At 38.9% G+C, this 24387-nt stretch overlaps 1 protein-coding gene across 1 annotated transcript in view; it reads right to left on the reverse strand.

Moving 5' to 3' along the window:
• EPHX4 (epoxide hydrolase 4) overlaps positions 1 to 23106 on the reverse strand; it is a 35147-nt gene extending 12041 nt beyond the window's left edge. The window contains exons 1-6 of the mRNA XM_052637978.1: positions 22876 to 23106; positions 20677 to 20762; positions 12962 to 13119; positions 11221 to 11349; positions 7228 to 7331; positions 1565 to 1713 (exon numbers count right to left, since the gene is read on the reverse strand). Coding sequence (XP_052493938.1) covers positions 1565 to 1713; positions 7228 to 7331; positions 11221 to 11349; positions 12962 to 13119; positions 20677 to 20762; positions 22876 to 23106 — 857 coding nt within the window. The remainder of the gene's footprint in view (positions 1 to 1564; positions 1714 to 7227; positions 7332 to 11220; positions 11350 to 12961; positions 13120 to 20676; positions 20763 to 22875) is intronic.
• Positions 23107 to 24387: the final 1281 nt, after the last annotated feature.

Here is a 24387-nt window from a genome sequence, read left to right on the forward strand (position 1 = left end):
CCTTATCTGTGGGGATATTGTGAGCCTGAATTGAGGTGTATCTTCCAGAGAGATTCTGTCTTTGTTTCTGCTAGGTTTCCTAGGGAGTGTTACCAGCCTATGATGATGTTAAAATAGAATTTTCCCCCTAAGACTTCTAGTATTATGGTAGTAGCATAAATTGAAACCCCTAAACATTTTTAAGGCAATCTGTGGCTGCTAATACTCAAAGAGAATCTTTTTTCTCCTATATAGAGTCCAAACTCAAACAAATTTCCATGTCTCATCTTTCACACTATATTTTCTCTCTAGACAATATCTTCTGAAACAAAAGCCTCATTTATCTGTTAGTGACTCCAAGATATCACATATCCTCACCCCAGATTCTCTCCTCTGAATTCCAGACCCTCGTAGCCTACTGACTATTTGAATAATCTAAGGCACCATTTCAAACCCAACTAGTCTAAGGTCAATAAAATTTATGACCTCAAAATGAGTTCTCTTCTAGTACTTTCTGTCTCAGTGATTGGCCTGAGTATCTGTAGAGTTGTTCATGACAGGGATTCAGGAGTTATCTTTGACATCTCTATTCTTCTCAGTTCCCCATCCAACCCATTACCAACTGTGTCAACTTTTCTATTAAATATCTCTTAAATCTACCCACTCTCCCCATCTCTATTGCTTTTGGAATAGTTCAAGCTGCCATCTTCTTTAGCCTGGATTTCTGAAGTTTCACCACATTCATTCTTTCCACACATTCTCCATATTGAGTGAATATATCCAAATACAAATTGGATCATTTTTCTGCTTGAAACTCTCGTTCACTGGCTTCACGTTCACAGCTCTTAATATGGTCTCCCAGGCTCTGCTTAGCCAGCCACTGCCTACCTTTCCGACTCATTCTCATTCCCTTCCCTTCTTTGCATCCTCACTTTCTGGCTATGCCACTTTGTTACTTAAAATCATGGCCTTCCATCTTCCTGCAAAGCCTTGGAAGAGGCTGTTTCCTTTCTCTGGAATGCCAGTCTCCCTACCCCAAACTTTATCCAGTCAGTACCAAACTTATCCTTAATTTCCTCATTCAAATGTTATTTCTTCCATTCTCATCCCTTTCTTTCAAAGTCTTTATGTTAGTTTATAACCATACATTCATTACTGCAGTTGTTTGCTTGATGCTGTTTTCTCTACTCAGCTACAAGTTTTGTGAGATCAAGGACCTTGTCTCATTTTGCTCATTATAGTATTCTGAGTGCTGGCATAGTCCAGAATATAGAAAGTGCTTAACAGATATTTTTAAAATGATTATTTAAAAATATAACTAAAAATATACATCTATTCAAAATCCAAAGGGACAGAAGTGGATAGAGTTATGGATAAAACAAGTTACACCTACATGGGATAGCTACTGTATTATTCTCTTTATTTTTCCATATGTTTAATTTTCTATAAAAAAAGATTATGCAACTTATAAAAACCAAAATAATTTGAGTATCTGGATAAATGGTGAACTTAATCTTAAAAATCAAATATTGGCTCTGTATGGAATGAATATTTTGTTTAACTAAAAAGAACAAATTATACTGACCTGAAGATATTTCGGTAATGGTTAATTGGACCACTTAATGCTCCAGGCTGAGAAAAAACATAAATGTAAGCTTCAAGATCTTCTGTTGTTAGTCGACATCCTTTTCTTCCAATGCCAGTGCTGTGACTAGTAAACAGATGTTTCAAAGCCTGGTAAGTGAGAAAAGAATAATTGAGACTTTTCAGCTACTTGACAGTAACTAAATATTTGGCTTTTGAAAGAGAATGATGGTCAGTGTGCAGTGATTGCTCCCAACTTCTGCTGTAGCCAGGTTGGAGACCTCATTGTTTACAAGCACATTTTATACATTTCTGCCGACCTGGCTTTATTTTTGATATTCTTCCCTTTAGTCCCCCATGCACACTTCACCTTTTTTTCCCCACACTTCACCTTTATGAAAAGTATCCTGTCTTCTTGGTGTCTATTCACATTCTGCTGAGCTAAGTACTATCTCTATCCTAAAGCCTACCCTAATGTTCCAGCTAACAACTGTTTCTCTGTTTACTGACAACCAATCCATCACCACCTCCTGTTTGAACTTCTTTTTTGAACTTCTTTTTGACCACAACCTAGAGTAACAAACACATTTTATATCGTGATCCAGTTCATAGATCTACATATATATTTCTAAAACAAAAGTTTAAAGAAATAATTCTTATACTTATTACAGCATGTAGTGATATCTTCAGTTCTGTTCTACTTTATATTTAAGAATTCAAATTGCAAGTCACTTTACTGAATTGCAAAACTTATATCATGACTCACAAATGGGTCCCCCCTACAATCTGAAATCTCTATACTGGCATTTCTCAAAATGTGTCTCTTAACTAGCTAAATCAGAATTATTGGGATTCTTTTGTAAAAAGTTTATTTTTAATTGGAGGATAATTGCTTTACAATATTGTGTTGGTTTCTGCCATATAAAAACATGAATCAGCCATAGGTATACATATGTCCACTCCCTCTTGAACCTCCCTCCCACTTCCCACCTCATCCCACCCCTCTAGGTTGTCACAGAGCACTGGTTTGAGCTCCCTGAGTGATACAGTAGATTTCCACTGGCTATTTGGGATTCTTGTTTAAAATTAGACCCTCAACACCAAAACATGCTTGCAAAAATATTAAATGACATGTGCAGGAGGTGATTCGTTGGAACATTATTTGTGACAGAAAAAGAATGGAAACAAATGTTTATCAGTGGGTGGGGTAGTGGTGGTTGAATAAGCTATGGCATAGCCACACAATGGCATATTAGAGTTTTTAGGACTCTAAGAAAAGATGGAGACAATCTGTATGATGATGATGGAGTAATTTGCAGGATATATCGTTAAGTGGCAAAACAAAGCAAGGGTGGAAAATAGTGTTTATATTAATAGTATGTTATCTTTTGTGAAAAAAGGAGAAAACAAATATATGCACGTTTGCTTATGTTTTTGATAGAAAAAATAAAAAGATGAAACAAAACTAGCCAAAATGGTTTTCTATGGGAGAAAGAAGAAATAGGATGGAGATAGAGAAAGAGAGATAAGTAAGACTCCTCTGAATGTACATTGTTTTATTAGACTTTTAACTTAAAACCATATGTATGTTTCATATAACATCACAGAAGTTATGTAAAAATTCTATAGTCTTAAATTTGCTTTGGAAATTGTGGATAAGAACTCATAATTTTTTTTCTGTCTAAAAAATATGTATGTCCAAATCACATCCAATGGAAAGATCCAGAAGCAATGAAAACTCAGTAACAATGATCACCTAAATCATGGTCTCTAAATACGATATCCTGCTAATAGGAGCTAGAGCTCCTTCAGTAAATGACTGATTCCAGATCTGGAACAGAACATAAATAATGAACTTAGGACGTTAAGGAAGCAAGCTACTACTGACTAAAGGGCTCTTGTGTCATGGGGACACAGACTTGTAACAATCTGGATATCAAAGAAAATAAAGACTGTGATCAGTTGATATATCAATTCAGTTTAGTTCAGTCACTCAGTCATGTCTGACTTTTTGTGACCCCAGGGATTGCAGCACGGCAGGCTTCCCTGTCCATCACCAACTCTGGGAGCTTGCTCAAACTCATGTCCATCGAGTCGGTGATGCCCATCCATAGCAAACAGATTTTCAAAAATCATGAACTCATAATAATATGAAAAAAACCTGCATTGGTCATCATTGGGGGCTTCAAGGGCACCAACTCTTTACTCTGGGCATTATTTATAAAGGGAAATTATGAAGCATTTATCCTGCCATTCTTGTGGGAACTATATTTCAGAATAACCAAATACGAATGTGGAAAACTCTTCTTTATAGAAGAATTCCAGTTAATAAAAGCAGAAAGACTAAAAGAACTAGAAAATCACTATTTTCTAAATGAACCTAGGCAGTGATGATCAAGGTCTGCTAGAATTATTTGGTGAAATGTTGTTAGGCAATTTGGATAGCCCAACAATTTGTAAGCCCACTGGTTAGTATTAGCATTACTAAAACTGGGACAACTAGACATTTTGTGCTTTTTTGACATAATGCATTAGGAAATATACAGTACTACCTATAAAATAATTCTTGTCAAATGAAACCATCAAGCCTCTAGAGCAGTAGCACCTATGAAGTAGGAAAGACAAGGGTTGGTAGAACTAGTTAAATAATACCACGATGAAGGAGTCAGTCAAATCCAGAATATGAACCATTCCTCAGGACATATGAATAACAAATTTCTTCATTACAAAGAAAAGTGGTGGTAAGAAGAAAAGAACTGTTAAATGATTTTAAAAGCCTTAACAACCAAATACAATGTTTAGTCCTTATTTGATTCCTGATTCAAATAAAGTGTATAAAGACAGTTGAGACAGTTAAGAGAATTTGAAGGACATTAAATTATTAAGAATGCAGAGTTCCAGAGAATAGCAAGAAGAGATAAGAAAGCCTTCTTCAGTGATCAATGCAAAGAAATAGAGGAAAACAACAGCATGGGAAAGACTAGAGATCTCTTCAAGAAAATTAGAGATACCAAGGGAACATTCCATGCAAAGATGGGCTCGATAAAGGACAGAAATGGTATGGACCTAACAGAAGCAGAAGATATTAAGAAGAAGTAGCAAGAATATACAGAAGAACTGTACAAAAAAGATCTTCACATCCCAGATAATCACAATGGTGTGATCACTAATCTGGAGCCAGACACCCTGGAATGTGAAGTCAAGTGGGCCTTGGAAAGCATCACTATGAATAAAGCTAGTGGAGGTGATGGAATTCCAGTGGAGCTGTTTCAAATCCTGAAAGATGATGCTGTGAAAGTGCTGCACTCAATATGCCAGCACATTTGGAAAACTCAGCAGTGGCCACAGGACTGCAAAAGGTCAGTTTTCATTCCAGTCCCAAAGAAAGGCAATGCAAAAGAATGCTCAAACTACCGCACAATTGCACTCATCTCACATGCTAGTAAAGTAATACTCAAAATTCTCCAAGCCAGGCTTCAGCAATACGTGAACTATGAACTTCCTGATGTTCAAGCTGGTTTTAGAAAAGGCAGAGGAACCAGAGATCAAATTGCCAACATCCGCTGGATCATCAAAAAAGCAAGAGAATTCCAGAAAAACATCTATTTCTGCTTTATTGACTATGCCAAAGCCTTTGACTGTGTGGATCACAATAAACTGTGGAAAATTCTGAAAGAGATGGGAATACCAGACGACCTGACCTGCCTCTTGAGAAACCTATATGCAGGTCAGGAAGCAGCAGTTAGAACTGGACATGGAACAATAGACTGGTTCCAAATAGGAAAAGGAATACGTCAAGGCTGTATATTGTCACCCTGCTTATTTAACTTATATGCAGAGTACATCATGAGAAACGCTGGACTGGAAGAAAGACAAGCTGGAATCAAGATTGCCGGGAGAAATACCAATAACCTCAAATATGCAGATGACACCACCCTTATGGCAGAAAGTGAAGAGGAACTAAAGAGCCTCTTGATGAAAGTGAAAGTGGAGAGTGAAAAAGTTGGCTTAAAGCTCAACATTCAGAAAACGAAGATCAAGGCATCTGGTCCCATCACTTCATGGGAAATAGATGGGGAAACAGTGGAAACAGTGCCAGACTTTATTTTTTGGGGCTCCAAAATCACTGCAGATGGTGATTGCAGCCATGAAATTAAAAGATGCTTACTCCTTGGAAGAAAAGTTATGACCAACCTAGATATACCTATATATACTAATATTCAAAAGCAGAGACATTACTTTGCCGACTCAGGTCCATCTAGTCAAGGCTATGGTTTTTCCTGTGGTTATGTATGGATGTGAGAGTTGGACTGTGAAGAAGGCTGAGCACCGAAGAATTGATGCTTTTGAACTGTGGTGTTGGAGAAGACTCTTGAGAGTTCCTTGGATTGCAAGGAGATCCAACCAGTCCATTCTGAAGGAGATCAGCCCTGGGATTTCTTTGGAAGGAATGATGCTAAAGCTTAAACTCCAGTATTTTGGCCACCTCATGCGAAGCATTGACTCATTGGAAAAGACTCTGATGCTGGGAGGGATTGGGGGCAGGAGGAGAAGGGGACAAAAGAGGATGAGATGGCTGGATGGCATCACTGACTCGATGGACGTGAGTCTGAGTGAACTCCGGGAATTGGTGATGGACAGGGAGGCCTGGCGTGCTGTGATTCATGGGGTCGCAAAGAGTCGGACATGACTGAGTGACTGAACTGAACTGAACTGAAATGATATTAAGAAGTTGTTCATTTTCTTAGGTTTGAAAATGGCATAGAGTTATGTTTTCTTTTAAAGTCCTTATCGTCAGAGGTATATGCAGAATCATTTCCAGTTAAAACATACTATGTCTTTTTTAACCTCCCTAAATACTTAACACCATGTTGGACAAATAAGCACCCAATTAGCTGAAGAAACAGACACTACACCTGACTCTTGGTGTCACTGGACATGGTGCACCAACACCTGCAGGTTTGACTTTGTCTTGGGGTTTCATTACCCCCAAGGGCTTCCGCTTCCACTACTGTCACCCTCTCTCATCTGGCACTCATATCATTTATCTCTGCATGGAATGTTCTCTAGAAAGAGATGTGCCTTTAGGGGTACAGGCTCTCACAAAAATTTGAATTAACAGCCAGGCGTTCAACCATATAAACAGACTGTAAAAATAAATGTGTATGCCTATAAATGAAACCTTAGAAACATTTATCAAGTTTTAGCATTTGTCTGTTTTTCTTCTTAAAGATGGATTTTAATTTAAAATGTTTTTCATTAATAATAATATATTTTACATTATATTACATTAATACAATACATTTGTTTGACTTATTTCTTTTTTTTGCATCGGAGGAGATGCCTAAGAGTGCATAACATATAACAGATATACAATAAATGATTATTTAAAATCAGAACAACATAAGGAGGACCGGTTTTTTTGGGTTTTTGGTTTGTTTTCAGTGCTTTAGTCTATCTTTGTTTTATTCTTAACTTCCTAATTTGTTATCCTCTTGGGCACCAGTCTTTTCTTACTTTAATTGAGGTATAATTAACGTATCATATTATGTTAGTTTCAAGTGTACAACATAATGATTCAATATTTGTATATACTTCAAAATAATAAACAATAAGATCATAGACAATAAGTCTGGTTAATATCCATCACCATATTTGACTTACTTTGAAATCATTTATGGAGAACATAAACTCTGGGAACCATGGTATCTGGAAGAAGTAATAATAGCTGGATTTGAACAGCTGGGCCGGGTGTCGTAAAATATATTCTGAAATTAAAATGCCATGTTAGACCTTATCCAAGTGATATGAATTACTACTGAAGTAACTTCTTTTTAAGACAATTTCACCTTTGAGATGATCCCATAAAAGTATTCACAAATAAGGCTTCCATATATTTCTCTTGGGAACAATTTCTATGTTCTTATATTTTATTTTGGATATTTTGGGTATTTTAAATATTTATAGCACTTTGAATAAAAAGAAAGTTCCACTTCATGAAGTATAGACTCAAAAGGAATAAGAAAACTCAAACAACACTGCCTTTTCTCCAAAGTTATTATCAGTGACTTAATACTTTTCCTAAGGATACATGGGGGAAATAATTGTCTATTGTTTAAAAGATTTTCCTGGCAGGCTGATTTAAATATCTTATTCATTTGGCCTCAACAGAAACTAAAGCATTTCCTTTAAATTCATTCATGTATCTAGAAAATGCCTTCATTTAATGAATTTTTGAATATCTACTATGTGTGAGGGGATTTAGTGTGAACAAGAGAAAAGAGGTTCCCATTTACCAGGAACTTACATAATAAATAAGTAATGAATACTTAAAAGATCATTTTAGTTAGCAGAAATACCATAAAGAAAATTAAACATGGTAATCTGATTGAAAGCAATGGTTTGGTGGTGTGGAAGAGGAACTATTATTTAGTAAAGGTGGTGAAATACGCTTCTCTGGGGATGTAGGAAGGATGTGAAGGAACAGAAAGTAGGTCCTGTGCTTGGCACATTAAAGAAGCAGAAAGAAGGCCAGGGTGGCTGGTGTGTAGTGAATGAGGAGAGGAGATGGTATGAGATGAGTCAGAAAGAAAAGCAGAAGCCCAGTTAGGTAAGGCCAGAATGATAATGATTTTAAGTGCTTTGGGAAGACACTGAAGTTTTAAAACTAGGGAATAATGTGATCATACATATTAAATGTTGGAGAAGGAAATGGCAATCCACTCCAGTGTTCTTGCCTGGAGAATTCCACGGACAGAAGAACCTGGTAGGATACAGTCCATGGAGTCGCAAAGAGTTGGACACGACTGAGTGAATAACACACACACACACACACACACATTAAATGTGCATCGTTGTGTATTGGGTACTAAATTTTCCTCACTATAGAGGTGATTTTTCCCCTTATTTCTAATATTGTAACTGTACTCAAAATGGTTGGAGTTTTAAAAATTATATTTCTCAGATAAGTAGAGCACTGTTATGCTCATACTTTTTGTAAAGTTGTCATTGAGTAAGATTTACTTAGCCCTGCATTAAGAGATATCAATATTAAGGGGAAAATGTATTCATATTACTTGAAGACCTCATATTGACCCGACCAGGGTTGAACCCATTATTAATAGTTCCAGAAATATTCAAGTATTTTGTTACCGAAATGATCAATTACAGTATGGACAATAGCAGTGCGTGGGTTGCTTCAATCCTGTCTGACTCTGCGACCCAAAAGACTGTAGCCTGCCAGGCTCCTCTGTCCATGGGATTCTCCAAGAATACTGGAGTTGGCTGCCATCCCTCCTTCAGAGGATCTTCCCGACCCAGGGATCGAACCCACATCTCTCACGTTTGCTGCATTAGCAGGTGGTTCTTTACCATTAGTGCCACCTGGGAAGCTCCCGTATAGCAGTACCACCAAAATAACATTTACCCGAGGGTCCTGACAACTGAACAAGCATGTAGCGCAACTTCTATTGCCTAACGCAACTGAGAGAAATATGAAGAACCTCAGATTGATATTTGACTCCTAAGCAGTCACACTATTTACCTTAACCAAGAGAGGATAATTGGATATGTATCTAAAATTTAACTTTTATACATATTCATACAATATTTATGTAGTCATGTTCAATTTCTCCTTCACCTCTAATTTTGAAGAAGAAATAAAAATATGTTGGTCTGAGTTTTTTTCCTTGGGGGACTACTGTGGATTGTGACAGTACTGAACCTCAGAAAATTTGACAAGAATGGTTCAAGAGGACAAAATCATAACATGTCAAAACCAAATAAAAATGTGCCTAGCCATTTCCACAGGTGCTTGTTGTTTTGTTTTTGTTTGCTTCTTTGTTTTAAATCATTCTTTTAAGAGTTCTTTCTATAGCAGAGGTTCTGAAACATATCCCATGTGGACCCATGGGGATCCTCAAGACCCTTTCAAAAGATCCAGGTGGTCAAACTATTTCAATACAATACTATTAGTTTTTCTCATTTCTTTGACATTTGCACATATGGTGCAAAGGCAACAGTAGATAAAGCCATTGTTGCCTGAGCACACATCAAAGCTGTGGCACTGAACAATACCACACTGTTTATAATCCATCGTACTCCTCACACCACACACTTGCTGTAAATAAATAAAGACATAAAATGAAGTGGCAGTTTCACTTATGAATGTGTTTGATGAAATAGCCAAAATTATTAATTGTATTAAATTTCTACCTTTTGTATGTGTCTTGTGATGCAGTTAGAAAATATATATAAGGCAGTTCTGTTGAATACCAAAATCAACGATTATCTAGAGGAAAAGCAATTCTTCAGCTGTTAAGTTGAATTAGCTGCCTTTTTAATAAAATATCGCTTTTACTTAAGAGAATGACTAACAAACTATCATCAGTCAGACTTGGGTATTGAGCAGATAGTCTCCTGAAAATGAACAAAGCAAGCCTGTCACTTGGGGGAAAACAATCAGTGTTTGTTGTCAATTACCAACTTCAAGCTTTCAAATGAAAATCAGAATTTTGGAAGCTTGTGTCTGCTACTGTGAGCTTGACAGCTTTTCTATAAAGACTTTTTTGATGAAACTGGGGTGATATTAATGAAAGTGATTCTTTGATATCATATAATGAAATGTGTCAATTTATGGAAGACCTGAATAACTCAATGAACCAATATCTTTCAATGCATGATGACTGCAAAATCATGCATAGGTTAAAAAAATCCATTCAAAGGGCTAGAGAGACCAATGGATTTTAATGTGACAGAATATGAAAAGTTCATTAATATGACATCAGATTGCACATTGTTACTAACCTTTCAGAAATCACCAATTTTTGAGTTTGGTGTAGTATTAAAGGAGAATATCCACACTTATTTGAAAAGGTTATTAAAATACTCCTCCCTTTTCCAATTACAAATCTGTGTGAGGCCAGATTTCTTCATATACTTCAATTCAAACATTTGCAACAGATTGAATGTAGAAGCAGATCTGAGAATCCAGCTGTCTTCTATTAAGCCAAAAATTAAAGAGGTTTGCAAAAATGTAAAATAATGACACTCTTCTCTCTAAAATTTTGTTTTGGAAGATGTAGTTAGTTTTCAGTAAAATGTTATACATGTTAATATGTACTGGATTAATTATTTTTTAATGAATGAATACATAAACAGAAATTTCTCGTTTTTAACTTCTAATACAGTCAATGCATATGGGTATAACTCATATAAATAAATGCTCAGTGGGGTCTTCAATAATTTTTAAAAGTATAAAGGAGACCAAAAATTTGAGAACTGCTGCTTTAAAGAATGCTGCCATTCTTGATATTCAAAGCAGTCAAGCAAGAGGAAAATTTATTTCTAGGCTGTCAAGATTCTTTACTGTCAAAGTAATGTTACTGCATTTTTCCTTTAACTCTCCCCAAGTTAGCAATAAAATGTCTTCTAAAAAAATAAGATTATGCAAGTAAATATAAAGCTATACTTCCTTTGACTCTTCAGGAACATTTAAAGCCAAGATAACTGATATTATTGTGTGCTAATATCATAGTTTAGTCACTTAATTTAAAAAATATTACATTAATTGACTTTTACTGTTTTTAATCCAAAGTGTCAGTGACAACAGTGAGTTGTCATACTATCAAAGATGTCTTAATGGAAATTTAAACTCACCTGTAAATACATTTGGATGAGGGAAGTTAATAACAATAAGCTTCATCACCATTTCTGGATAACAGATGGCAATCAGCCAAGCAATCATGCCTCCCCAGTCATGGCCAATAAGAACACATTTGCTATACCCTGTAGTTGAGAAATGAATGTTGACATCACTGAAAAGAAACAGGTGGGTGCATCATTACCGCATATGTACTAGATATGTTTCTAAAGCTAACCTTTCTACTCTCCTACCATAATTATGTACTTTCTGCAGATATTGAGTTTGGTGTTTCCAAAACCTGTATGTCTGAATCTACTAGTGTAGTTTTTTTTTTTCAAAAATTTAGATGCCCAGGTCCATTATAGACCTAAAGATTCAGAACTTCTCTTGGGAATTTATACTTAAAGAAAAAATCTGAAATAGTTCAGCTCTGGTTACATAAACCTGAGTTTGGAAAACCATGGTAAAGACTACACATACCTAGGTCATAAGCAAGATTACATATTGACTTGACTAGAAAATTGCATGATGACAAAATTAGGCCAAGTCTGACTGAATTACCACAAAATATGATATATGGCTGTTGGAAATCAGTGTCTCTGATTTTACTGTAATCACACTAAATTACAATGCTGCATTGACACCCCCTGACTGCATCCATTTTTTTTCCTCTGAAAATACTGACCTGATCTATGCTCTCATTAGACTCTTGTAGAAATGGGTCTTTGATTTCATGAGTTTCCCACTATACTGGCTCTATAAACACACTGGGTTTTAGTCAAAAGGGATGTAGTGGATTAGATTATTGCTAAAAAATATTTACTCCTTCTTCCCCTCTTCCCAATGCATAGAGGTAGTATACTTTACCACCAACCCCCCCCCCTTTTCGGCCTGAGGCATTCAGGATCTTAGTTCCCCCAGCAGGGATAGAACCCATGCTTCCCACAGTGGAAGCATGGAGTCTTATCCACTGGACCACCAGGGAAGTTTTTTTACTATCCATTTCATATTAGACTTGGCAGTGTGATTTCCTTTGGTTTCTTGGTGGCTGTATAACTTGATCTGGGGGCTCAGTCATGTGACTTGCTTTGACCAATGAGCAGTGACCAGAAACTTGAAATGTGTTTTGCTATGGGGCTCATCCTCTTGCCACTTCAACCACAGTGAGAAGAGCTTCCCCCAGGTAGCTTCTCTCCTTTAGCTGGGGCTGCAACCCAATTCACTCTGAGAAGTCAGTCCTAGCTGGACCTGTGGCCTGAGGCTAAGACCCAGAAGAGTTCAGCCTAAGGTTGACCTGCAGATCCAGCACAGGAATGAATGCCTTTGACTGTATGTCACTGAGATTGGGGTGGTTTGTTACACAATATTATTGTGGCACTAACTGATCAATAAAAGATAATGCAAGTGTTTCTGCATCTAACAATATGTTTAAATGAATATTTAAGTGTGGGTTCTGAAGAAATAAACTTTCTGAGAGCAAGAATCAAATTTCTAATAATTAGTTCTGAAAATAATAAATAGTATACATTAAGTCAATTTTTAAAAACAAATTTTGAGAGTCACTTTGGATGGTAACTGAATAGTTATTCTGGATGTATTATTTTAAATTCCTTCTATAGATATACACCAAATGACAGGATCCAGATAACAGCTCAGGTAAATGGAAGCACCCTCCCGAGAAATGAGGTTATTAATTCACAATTTGTTGAATGTCAGTCCATTAAAAATAATTAATACTATTTGTTTAAAACCTACCTAATGAGTCTAAAATATCCTTTATGTCTGTAATTAGACAGTCCAATTTATAATTCTCTCGATGAACAGGAGCATCTGTTTCTCCATAGCCTCTCAAATCCAGTGCTACAACTCTATATTCACTTTTAAATTCCCTTAGTTGGTGACGCCAAGAATACCTGCAGAAAATAAGATATGTTAAAAATACCACAGTAACGAATATAAAGGTTACCATTACAGATTGTCTAAGTGGAAAACTGTAAGTAGCTTCTCATTTTTGAGAAAGGTTATGTAGCCATGTGTGGGCAGGAAAGAAAAAACCTGTTTGAAAAGAAAGCACTCACATTATTGAAATTGACTTTTTTTTTTTTTTTTTTTTTTACCAGCTCCAGTGGGAATGTAACAAAGGGCAAGGATTTACTGAAACTACAAAATACCAGATACTAAAACCTTAAGAAATGTACCTAAGAAGTCAATTTTCTAAGCTTTGCTTAAATAATGCTTACCACTATCACTTAGTCTGTGCCTATAAGTGCTTCTGTATATTGTACCATTTGATTCTTTCAGAAAACTTGCAAGATGAAAGTGTATTTTCCTAGAAGGGGCATTTTACTCAGCTTGCTACATGTCAAATAGGACTCAGTGTTTTCATTCATAAAAACAGTTACTCATGGATGAAAAAGTCTGATGATTTTTAAAAAGATGATAATTGGAAGAATCCAATAAAACAACTGCTGCTGCTGCTGCTGCTAAGTCGCTTCTACTGCTACTGCTGCTGCTAAGTCGCTTCAGTCGTGTCCGACTCTGTGCGACCCCATAGACAACAGCCCACCAGGCTCCCCCGTCCCTGGGATTCTCCAGGCAAGAGTGCTGGAGTGGGGTGCCACTGCCTTCTCCAATAGAACAACTACTTAAGATAAATCTCTGAGACATCCCTGGAGAGCCAGTGGTAAATGAGACAGGGTCCTTGGGGCTGGTGCACTAGGATGACCCAGAGGGATGGGATGGGGATGGAGGTGGGAGGGGGGTTCAGGATGGGGAACTCATGTACACCCATGGTGGATTCATGTCAATGTATGAAAAAACCACTACAATATTGTAAAGTAATTAGCCTCCAATTAAATAAATTTATATTAAAAAAAAGAATCTGCCTGTCAGTGCTGGAGACACAGGTTCAATCCTTGGTCTGGGGAGATTCCACATGCTGAGGGGCAACTAAGCCCGTGTTCCACAATAAGAGAAGCTACCACAATGAGAGGCCCCAACACCACAACCAGGGAGCAGCCCCCGTTCACAACAACTAAAGAAAGCCTACGCGTAGCAATGAAGACACAGCGCAGCCAAAAATAAATAAATGAAATTTAAAGAAAAGGAAAAAGATAAACCTCTGCTTGCTAAAACAAAATTCTTCGAAGGAGAAGATCCCAAACTAAAACGACATGCAAGTGTGTGGTTAAAAACATTTACCAACCAAAATGGCCCAGGCACTGATCAATTAGAATGGCCACAGTGATAGCCAGGTCCTGGAAGCTTGCTAGACCAGGTGTTCCCCGTATGCTTGATAATAAAACTGCAGAATTAATCGAAACACAGAGCTCCAAGAGAGTTCCTTCCTCTAAGAAGCAAAAACATTATGGATAACAAACAGAAAAAGAGACTTGGATTTTTCAAAGTGACTGCCTGTGTTATAGAACTCAGAATATGCATTGAAAGCATCTACGTGCACATCTGTTCATGGGAACACAGTATAAAATTATCTGACAAAGACAAATGGTAGATCATTGTCTGGAAAGATTTTTGGAGCATAATAGGAAGGAGAACAGAGTGATCTGAGATTATAAACCAATAATGAAGGGAGACTGCAATGTACAATAACACAAAACAATGAGAAGGAAGAAACAAATCGACTACTTTACATCAACAGCTAGATTATCAGGAAAGGTGTCAGACACACATTAGGATTCATGAATGGATAGACAGAGTCTTTGGTCTGTTACTAGGATATCTATGATTTGTGAAAATCTGCAAAAGCATTGCCAATGAACATGGATTTGAAAACTTTAACAAAAGTGTCTTTCTTAATCTTGATAATCTCTCTGGGTTGTAATAAACAACAGAAGCAGTTTGATTCCTTAAAAGATACTCAGCTGTCAACACATGTGATTTTATTTTTCCATGTTGTTGTTGTTGTTCAGTTGCCCAGTCTTGCCTGATGCTTTGTGACCCCATGGACTGCGGCACACCAGGCTTCCCTGTCCCTCACCATCTCCAGGAGTTTGTATTCCCAGTCTCCTGCATTGCAAGCCGATTCTTTACTCTCTGAGCCGCCAGGGAAGCCCTAAAGGGGAGCTGTGGCTGCATGGGCCAGGAATAGAACCTGGGCCCCCCATGTGGCCAGCGAGAATTCTACCACTGAACCACTCCCGCCTATTTTCTCATAGCCTTACTTAATATTTTGAATTGATTTTTTGTAATGTCTTTGTAACTGAAGCCTAATTCTTTCTTCTTTATAATCCTTCATACCCAATCAATAAAGTTCGGTAAATTTAACCTCTTAAATGTTAATATTTACTTGGGTGTTCTTTGGAAGCTGAAACTCCAGTACTTTGGCCACCTGATGCAAAGAGTTGACTCACAGGAAAAGACTCTGATGCTGGGAGGGATTGGGGGCAGGAGGAGAAGGGGACGACAGAGGATGAGATGGCTGGATGGCATCACCGAGTCAATGGACGTGAGTTTGAGTGAACTCCGGGAGATGGTGATAGACAGGGAGGCCTGGCGTGCTGCAATTCATGGGGTCGCAAAGAGTCGGACACAACTGAGGACTGAACTGAACTGAACTGAATCACTTTTCCTATCCATCCCTGATATCATTACCTTCATCCGGGCATCCATTTATGCAGCAGCCATCGATTGGTCTAATTGTGTCTGTTTCATTCCCCTTGGCTCTATCTTCTATAAAACCAGAGTGACGTAATAAAAACACAAACTCTTTCTTGACTCTCAGTTACTCCCAACATGAAGTCCAAGCACTTTATTTTGGCAGATAAAACCTCTAAGATTTGACCTTCCTAATCTTCCAGCTTGACTACCTTATACCCTCTATCATTTGCTATATAATAAAAAAAGGGCTAACATCTATATCTGTCTTATTACAGGCCAGGCACACAATTCTAAGTGCTTCACATATAGTGATGTTGATCTTCAAAATAGTAGTATAAAGTAAGTACTATTATTATCCCCATTTTACAGATGAAGAAACCAAGGTTTGTGGACGTGCTGAAAGTCACAGAGTTAGCAAATAGCAGAGCCAGGATCCAAACCCAGGTGGTCTGGCCTGAGAATCCATGCTATGCTGCCCCTGCAGCACTTATCTGCTTGCAGTGAATAAACATGGGTCTTGTTTTTATGACTTTGTTTACATATTTCCTTTTTCTGAAACATCATGGCTCCTCAGCATTTCCCTACTCCCCACTACCCCTGTCCTTCACCCCTCACTGAACTCCTCTTGCTGGGCATCTTCTCTTCTTGGAGACTTCCCAGGTTCCCTCCTTCACAGGTGGGTTGGGTGGCCCCTTCCATATTCTTCCATTTGTCTGCACACTTTTCAGTGTACTGGGCATGTGCTTTATACTAATCTGTGAGTGCCTGGCATTTCCACTTGACTGTGAGCTCCTTGAATTGCCTGGCAGATGTGAAGGTGCTCAATAAAGATTTGTTGACTGAGTGAAACAATGGAAAAACGAAAGCACTGAATTATGATAGTGCTAGAAATACCAGTTGTTTAGTAAAACTCTGTCCCAGTTCAAGCCTTGAGACAACTCTGAACTAAAGTTCCCAGATTCCTCTTGGAGAATTTATATTCAATTTCTACTAAAATGTGCATTGTTTTAATATCCTAAGTACCTGTGTCTTTGTTTAGAATTCATTTAAGTAGAGATGTCAAGGTAGAAATTTGACTCAAAATAATGTGTACAATTTTATAGCATTTTACATTTAATGTAAACATAATACCTGCATATGTTATTATGCTATTAATAATTTAAATTGCCTTCCAGATAAATCCAACTATTTCTATTATCAATGAGTGGAGCCAAACAATATCTTAAACATTTCTAGGAATATTTAAAGGCTGCAACTGCTATCTTAATAAATTACAAAATAATTTTTAAATGTAATCTTCCTAGAGTTCATAAATAAAGCATATTTGATTTACACAACTCTAAACTGAAAAAGAAATCACCCCAGTGATAGACTGATGAGCTTGTCATTCACATGAATTAAACAAAATAACCCCCTTGATACAAAAATGAAACATAAAATCAGTAACTCTTGAAAATATTATAAATAAACAAAACTAGCTATTTTCATCCACACTGTTCCCCTCCTCCCCCACCCAGTTGCTTTGTTGTTTAGTTGCTCAGTCGTGTCTGAGTCTTTGCTAACGCATGGACTATAGCCCACCAGGCTCCTCTGTCCATGGAATTTCCCAAGCAAGAATACTGGAGTGGGTTGCCATTTCTCTCTCCAGGGGACCTTCCCCACCCAGAGATTGAACCTGAGTCTCCTGCATTGCAGGCAGATTCTTTACCACTGAGTCACCTGGGAAGCTCAAGCAGAGGACACTTCAGAAAAAGCAACTTCTTTCTTAGCTATTCTTAACACAAGGAGGGCTCCTAGTTTTACCAGGCTAGCTTCTTTGAGATGCAGAATATACTCTTCCCTTTTACAATGGAGAAAAAGCCACAGTCATCAGGCTCCGTGCTCAGCTGTATGCATGAAGAGCCCTTACTTGCCTCAGCACTTGAGTAATGACGAGTGTGTCCCATACAGCTGGTGTTATTGCCAGAAACTGCTTGCATCAGCTCAAAATATTTTTAAAAGCAATGCAAATTGAGGTGCAGATAGAGGGGGAGAAAATCATCTGTGACAGCCTTATTTGGCACTAATTTAGATCTGTATATTGTTTGATGTTTCCTTTATATTTTAAGAAGACCCAGAGTTTTATTGTTTCTGTGTAACATCTAATAGTATATATTAAATTTCACCAATTCTCAACTGCTGTTCTTAGTTAATGATGATAAATGCAAATAATACCTTATATTTGTATAATGATTTTCTGTTTAAAAAGCATTTTTACATACATTGCCAGTTTATGATTATTTTGTTTTCACTGTATCAAATAATCTGACCTGCTTGATCTATAATATTATAAACTGATGTACATTTAGGCAAAACTTGATTAATAAAGGGATATTTACATGGGCAATATAAATTGAAATTGGTTCAAAATGCCAAAGCTTTTTGGCTCTAAAAAAAAATAAAAGGAGGGCCTCCCAGGTGGCTCACGGGTAAAGAATCTGCCTGCCCATGTAGGAATCCCCAGAGATGTGGATTTGATCTCTGGGTTAGGAGGATCCCCTGGAGGAGGAAATGACAACAAACTCCAGTATTCTTGACTGGAGAACTCCATGGACAGGGGAGCCTGGTGGGCTACAGTCCACAGGGTTGCAAAGAGTTGAACACGACTGAGAGACTGAGCACGCACACATAAAAGGGGAAAAGTGCAAGAGAAAGGGCTTTTGGGGACAGAAAAAGGAAAGTCTAAGAGAGAGAGATTGAAGTGGTTTAATCAAAACACCGTTATCCTAAATTCTGATTTGAACTGACTTCTTCCTGAATGGAGCTCATGAATGGAATTGACTAGATTGCATAACAAGTAACAGTGGTAATTTGGAAGGAAAGACAAAATGTCAGCAAAGAGATCTTGCTTTAGGGTATGACTTACACAAACAGAAGTCTCAGCAACTAAGCAGCTGAGCCAATTCACTGCCCACATCACTTTATGCAGATTTGATTAATACTTTAGACTAACATTTTATTTGTAAGCCAGTCATGTCCTAGGGTCTTCCCAGGTGGTGCCAGTGGTAAAGAACCTGCCTGCAATGCAGGAGATGTAAGAGACAAAGGTTCTATCTCTGGGTCGGGAAGATCCCCTGGAGGAGGGCAGGGCAACCCACTCCAGTATTCCTGCCTAGAGAATCCCATGGACAGAGGAGCCTGGCGGGCGACCATCCATGAGGTTGCAAAGAGTCAGACACGACTGGAGTGACTTAGCATGCTTGCATGTCATAGACTTTTTGCTTTAGAAAAATGATGGGCTAGATGGGGTTTTGCCCTCCTCCATTCTCTTCTTCAATGCCTAACACTTCCTGGTGCACTAGCAATCTCAAAGTATTTATAATAAAGGCCTTTTGCTCTAAAAGTATTAACTAAATATTTTTTCAGAGCTAGATGCATTTTAAATTAGGAATTCAGATCACACAAAACCTTTAAAATTCTAAAGGAAGTGAGGAATATGTAATGTAGAATTCTAGGTGTTAAGAGCAAAAGTAAAGGAGAAATTTGGGGACAGGGCATTGTCCTAGAACTTTAAAAACATACCACACATTCTACATTTAAGTCAGTTTAGAGAATATAATTTTTTGGTCCATTTTTCCATTCCAAGATCATAACCCTACGCTAGCAAAAATCTGATTTTCTTTTTACCACCTTAATATCTACCATCTTTTAAAAGCTATTCATTTTTTTAAAGTTTCATCATGTGTTGTTTCATCTATACTTATTTGGTTCTGTGGGGTTCAAAGGGGAACCGACTATTTTCCCGTAGGTAACTAGCAACTGTGTATTTTTGGCTATAGGTTTTTTCTCCAGATGAAATATTCTGATCCTTAATTTGTCCTGAATTCATCTGAGCCTGTTACTATGTACATAGGAAAGAGTCCTTTTTCAGTTTCTATGAGCCCTCTTCTCCTCCTGCCTTCCCCTCACCCAAGCCTTACCAAAGGCTGCCAGGTAACAGGCATTCTAATTCTTTGGTTTCTTTCGAACCTGCTTTACCACCCAGTGTTGCATTTTGTCCACAGTTCAGCTCAGTCACTCAGTCATGTCCGACTCTTTGCATCCCCATGGATTGCAGCATGCCAGGCTTCCCTGTCCATCACTATCTCCTGGAGCTTGCTCAAACTCATGTCCATCAGTAGGTACTATAAAAACTGGTTTATGATTGCCAAGGGGGAAAAATAGGGAGAAGGGATAGTCAGGGAGTTTGGGATCAATATGTACACACTGCTATACTAATTTAGTCTTTAACAATATTGTGATAGTTGCAGGTGAAAAATGAAGGGACTGTCATACATATACGTGTATTCATTCTTCCCTAAGTTCCCCTCCTATCCAGGCTGCCACACAACATTGAGCCACACTGCTATATTTAAAATAGCTAACTAACAAAGTCCTACTGTACAGTGCAGGGAACTCTGCTCAATGTTATGTGGCAGCCTGGATGGGAGAGGAGTTTGGGGGAGAATGGATGTATGTGTATGTGTAGTTGAGTCCCTTTGCTGTCCACCTGAAGCTATCACAACATTGTTAACTGGCTATATTACAATATAAAATAAAAAGTTAAAAACTGTTTTGCAACTGACTGTTTCAAAAATTTGAAACACTATATGATACTTGTTTTAATTCTCAAAAATAAATACATTTAGGATAACAATATGCATGTTTCTTTAAAACAGAAGGAATATCATTCTTGTGACGGAGGAACACTTAGGAGTAATAACTCTAGGCCAGCACTTGATCATAGCATGGGGTCTATTAAAAATCACTACAAGAAAATGACACTATGGTAAGCCAAATCTTTAGTGCAAAGAAAAAGTTATTGTTAAGTTTACCAGAATTCTGGAAATCCATGAAGCAGCAGCATAAGTGGTTTGCCTCTTTCTCCAGTAGCAACATAATGAAATCTTAACCCCGAATCCTGCAGTAGGAAATAGAGTGCATGAGATTCCAGTGACGCTTTGTGTTGACTATAAAAGTACAATTTCCATTCCATTAAAAAATTTCACGCATTATTTTTAATATCAAGAGATAAAATAAGTATTATTAATTTTCAGAAAGAAAAAATAACCACTGTTTATCAGCGGGGTAAATTAACAGATTCGCTTTTGTTGACATTATCTTCTATTTACAGCGTCAATTTATCTATATTATGAGCTTCTGAAACAGTCATAATTTTCTTAGTGATGTGTCACACTTCATCTCACTCAAATTCTGCAGGGCAAGTAAATAATTCTGATCTGCATTTATATTCCTGCCATTATTTACCTCCTAGTCATATACTTTTCTCAGCTTGCCCGTCAAGAGCTGTGCCATCAGTTATATAATTCACACCTCCTTTCCTTATTTTTAGTTCTCTCCCTCCCACATTATTTTCAGTTGAGAGTTGCATGCACAGTTCCCCTGGCTGCCTGCTCCTCATGTCATGTCAGTGTATGTCTAACAGCCAAATGCTCTGAGTGCTCAAACCTTTGCTCTGCATATGGGAGACAAGATTGCCCAAGGGAAACAAAAATCACAGAAATGAGACAGAAATATAGCAAATACAAAGCAAATAGAAGAAAGGAAAGTGGGGCAAGAAAGAAACACAAAAACTCAGAAGGAAGTAAGGTAAAAAAACAAGAACCAAAACCCAGAGACTGACCGGGTTTTACATCAGATAACCCAAGTAATTGGGTTTCCAGACATGAAAAAAATCTTAAAGCTCATCTTGTTCAACCCTATCATTTTTGCAGTGTTAGAAACTGAGGTCCAAAGATGTTACTACAGGTCATTAAGATGGTTGGGAGCAGGACTGTGGCTAGAACCTCCATCTTGTCCTACTGCCCAGGACAATGCTCTTTCTATTCCTTGGTTCTAGGTCTCTGGGGAAACTCTTTAAGTGGCCAAAGTCAGAAGAGAGTCATTGTGATGAATTCCGAATGATTCTCAAACTGATTTTCCCCCTCAGGTAGGATGAACATAACAACTCTGACTTCTACCCTCTACTGCAGAATGCCTTCCTGGAAGTTCAATAACTTCTTTTATTGGTGGTGAGTCTTGGAAGATGAAAGGCTGTAGGAACTTGACTGGATTTAGTGAATAAATATTTCATTTCATTTTACTATGTACCAGGCACTGTTATAAGATTTTTGGTTTTAGCTTATTTGTTTTTTACAAATATTGACTCATTTAATTCTCATGTCAACTGCAGGGTAAAAAGGACATGCACTTCTGTGGTCTGAGCTGCAGGGCAATCTAGCTCTTAACAGGAACCCCAGACCTGGTGACAAAACTATCCCTTCATGGAGGCTATTTTTGAAAGGCCAGTGAGTCAGACTTGTAGGGTGCATCACAAAAAGCCATCTCCCTTCACCACCTGGAGCCTCAGGAAATAGAATAATCGTGGGCTGTAAGAGAGCTTGGGACAAGCATGGGCAATTAATGAGTCTGCATGAATAGTTGACGTTTCCTTTTTGTGCCATTCCTTTGGTCTCTGGCATCATAGCGCTGCTTCCTTCTCCACAAACATGCACCATTTATTTATTGTTTGATGTTGCTTAGGTCATCTGTGAATGCTCCATTCTGCTGATCTGAATAAGCTCCTGATTTGCAATGACTTATTCTATTTACTGTTCCAATCTCTAAAATTTGGGCAAGGACCGTCTCCTGAGACAGTAGGGCGCCACCAGAAACAATTCCCTACAGCTTATCTGAGCTCTAAAGGGCAAAAAGGTGACAGACGACCGCTTCCCCTTGCAGTTGGAGAAGGTTGTTGCGGTGGAGGAGTAGGGGACAGTAATAACAGGACCCAGATTATTAGACTCTCTCTCACACACACACGCAAGGACCATAACGACACACACAACCCCCTGACCCTCTCCCGTGGCACCTCGCCCCTCTAGCATCCCCCGGGCATCTCCGTCCCTGCAGCGCGCCCTACTAGCCGCGAGAACACTAGGGCACGCTGGGCTGGGCGTCATGCAGGGATCTGCCTCTGCTCTCACGGCCGTCACGTTCCCTCGCGATAGCGCCGGGCCCGCGCCCGCCTTCACCTTGATCCGCACGTAGCAGTGGGTACCCAGAGAGGGGTCGTTCAAGCACGCGGGGGGGTGTTCCCGAGCGACCCGCCGGAAGGTCTGCGTGGGTCCCTTGCAGATGCTCCACAAAAGTTTGAGCAGGTAGATGGAGGCGCAGAGCCCACAGTAGAAGTAGACCAGGCACCAGAAGAGCAGGGACCGGATCGTGACCATCAGGCGGGGCAGGCAGTCCCGCAGCTTCGCCATCGGGCGGCGGCAGCGGCGCGGCCAGCAACGCAACGCGACGCTTCTGAGGCACGGGCAGCAGCGGCGCGCACTCTGGAGTCTGAGCGAGACTGCGAGCGCGGCGGTGCGTCAGACCCGCCAGCCGGTCCGCGGTCGCCTGCCCCGCGCACGCCTCCCCGCGGGTCCGCGTGCTGCAGCGCCCGGCTCGGGTCCGTTGTCACAGCCCCGGGCTACCACCCTCACGGTGAGCGCTCGGGACGGCCGCGCCCAGCCCCGGAGCGGCGCACCGCGGACCCCAAGCGCTGCGAGGGCCGCACCGGATAGGCAAGGGTGGAGAGCCGACCTTCCTCCGCGAGGAGTAAAGCCCCATTTCAAAACAGATAACTGTGGGGGAAATGAAGGTGAGACTTTCCCAATCCATCCTAGATACTGTGGGAGGAAGAGCCATTCATTTTGACCAATGTTCATATCCTCTTCTTGCTCACCCCCCCGCCCCGCCCCAATTTAAGGCCTTCTTTCTGGATCGTGGAATTATGGGGCGCATGGGGGAGGGGGAGCAGTAAACGATTTTCATACCACCCGAAAGGCATTTCTTTATTCATTCCCAAAGCTCATCTGAAGGTGTTGCTATTCTCCAAGTAGGTTCTGAGTCGTTATCTGACCAGCTAGGTGTCTGGTTATAAATTCAAGCCTCTGGCAATCCCTGGTCTTTTTTCTGTCCCTCTGGTTTTTTCCTTTACAAGAAGATTGTGTAAATAGAATCATGTAGTATTCAACTTCTAGCTTCTGGCTTCTTTCTTTTAGCATGATCTATCTGAGACTCAACTATACTGTTACATATATTGTTTTATTATTATTATTCGTCTTTTGTTAGATGGATGTACCATACTTGCTTATGGAACAGTTCACAGTTGACGTATATTTGAGTTTTTTCCCAGTTTTTGGTGGTTATGAATAAAGTCACTGATGTAAAGTTTTTGGTGGGAAGATGTAAGTTTTCGTTTCACTTGGGTTAACACTTGGAAGTGGGATTGCTGGGTCAGGTAGGTATGCATTTAACTTTATAGGAAACTATCCAACTGGTTTCCAGAGTGGCTGCAAGTTTAATTCACACCAGCAATGTGTGAGAGTTATTGTTAGGTCCTATTCTTGAGAGCACTTAATAGTGTTAAAAAAAAAATTCCTGATTTTAGCCATTCTAAGAGTTGTGTAATGTAGTATCTCACTGAAATTTTTATTCACATTTCCCCAATAATAATAATGTTGGGAATCTTTATATACTTGTGTGCCACTTGAATATAT

The sequence above is a fragment of the Budorcas taxicolor genome, chromosome 3 (assembly GCF_023091745.1).
Source record: "Budorcas taxicolor isolate Tak-1 chromosome 3, Takin1.1, whole genome shotgun sequence".
Classification (NCBI taxonomy): Eukaryota; Metazoa; Chordata; class Mammalia; order Artiodactyla; family Bovidae; genus Budorcas; species Budorcas taxicolor.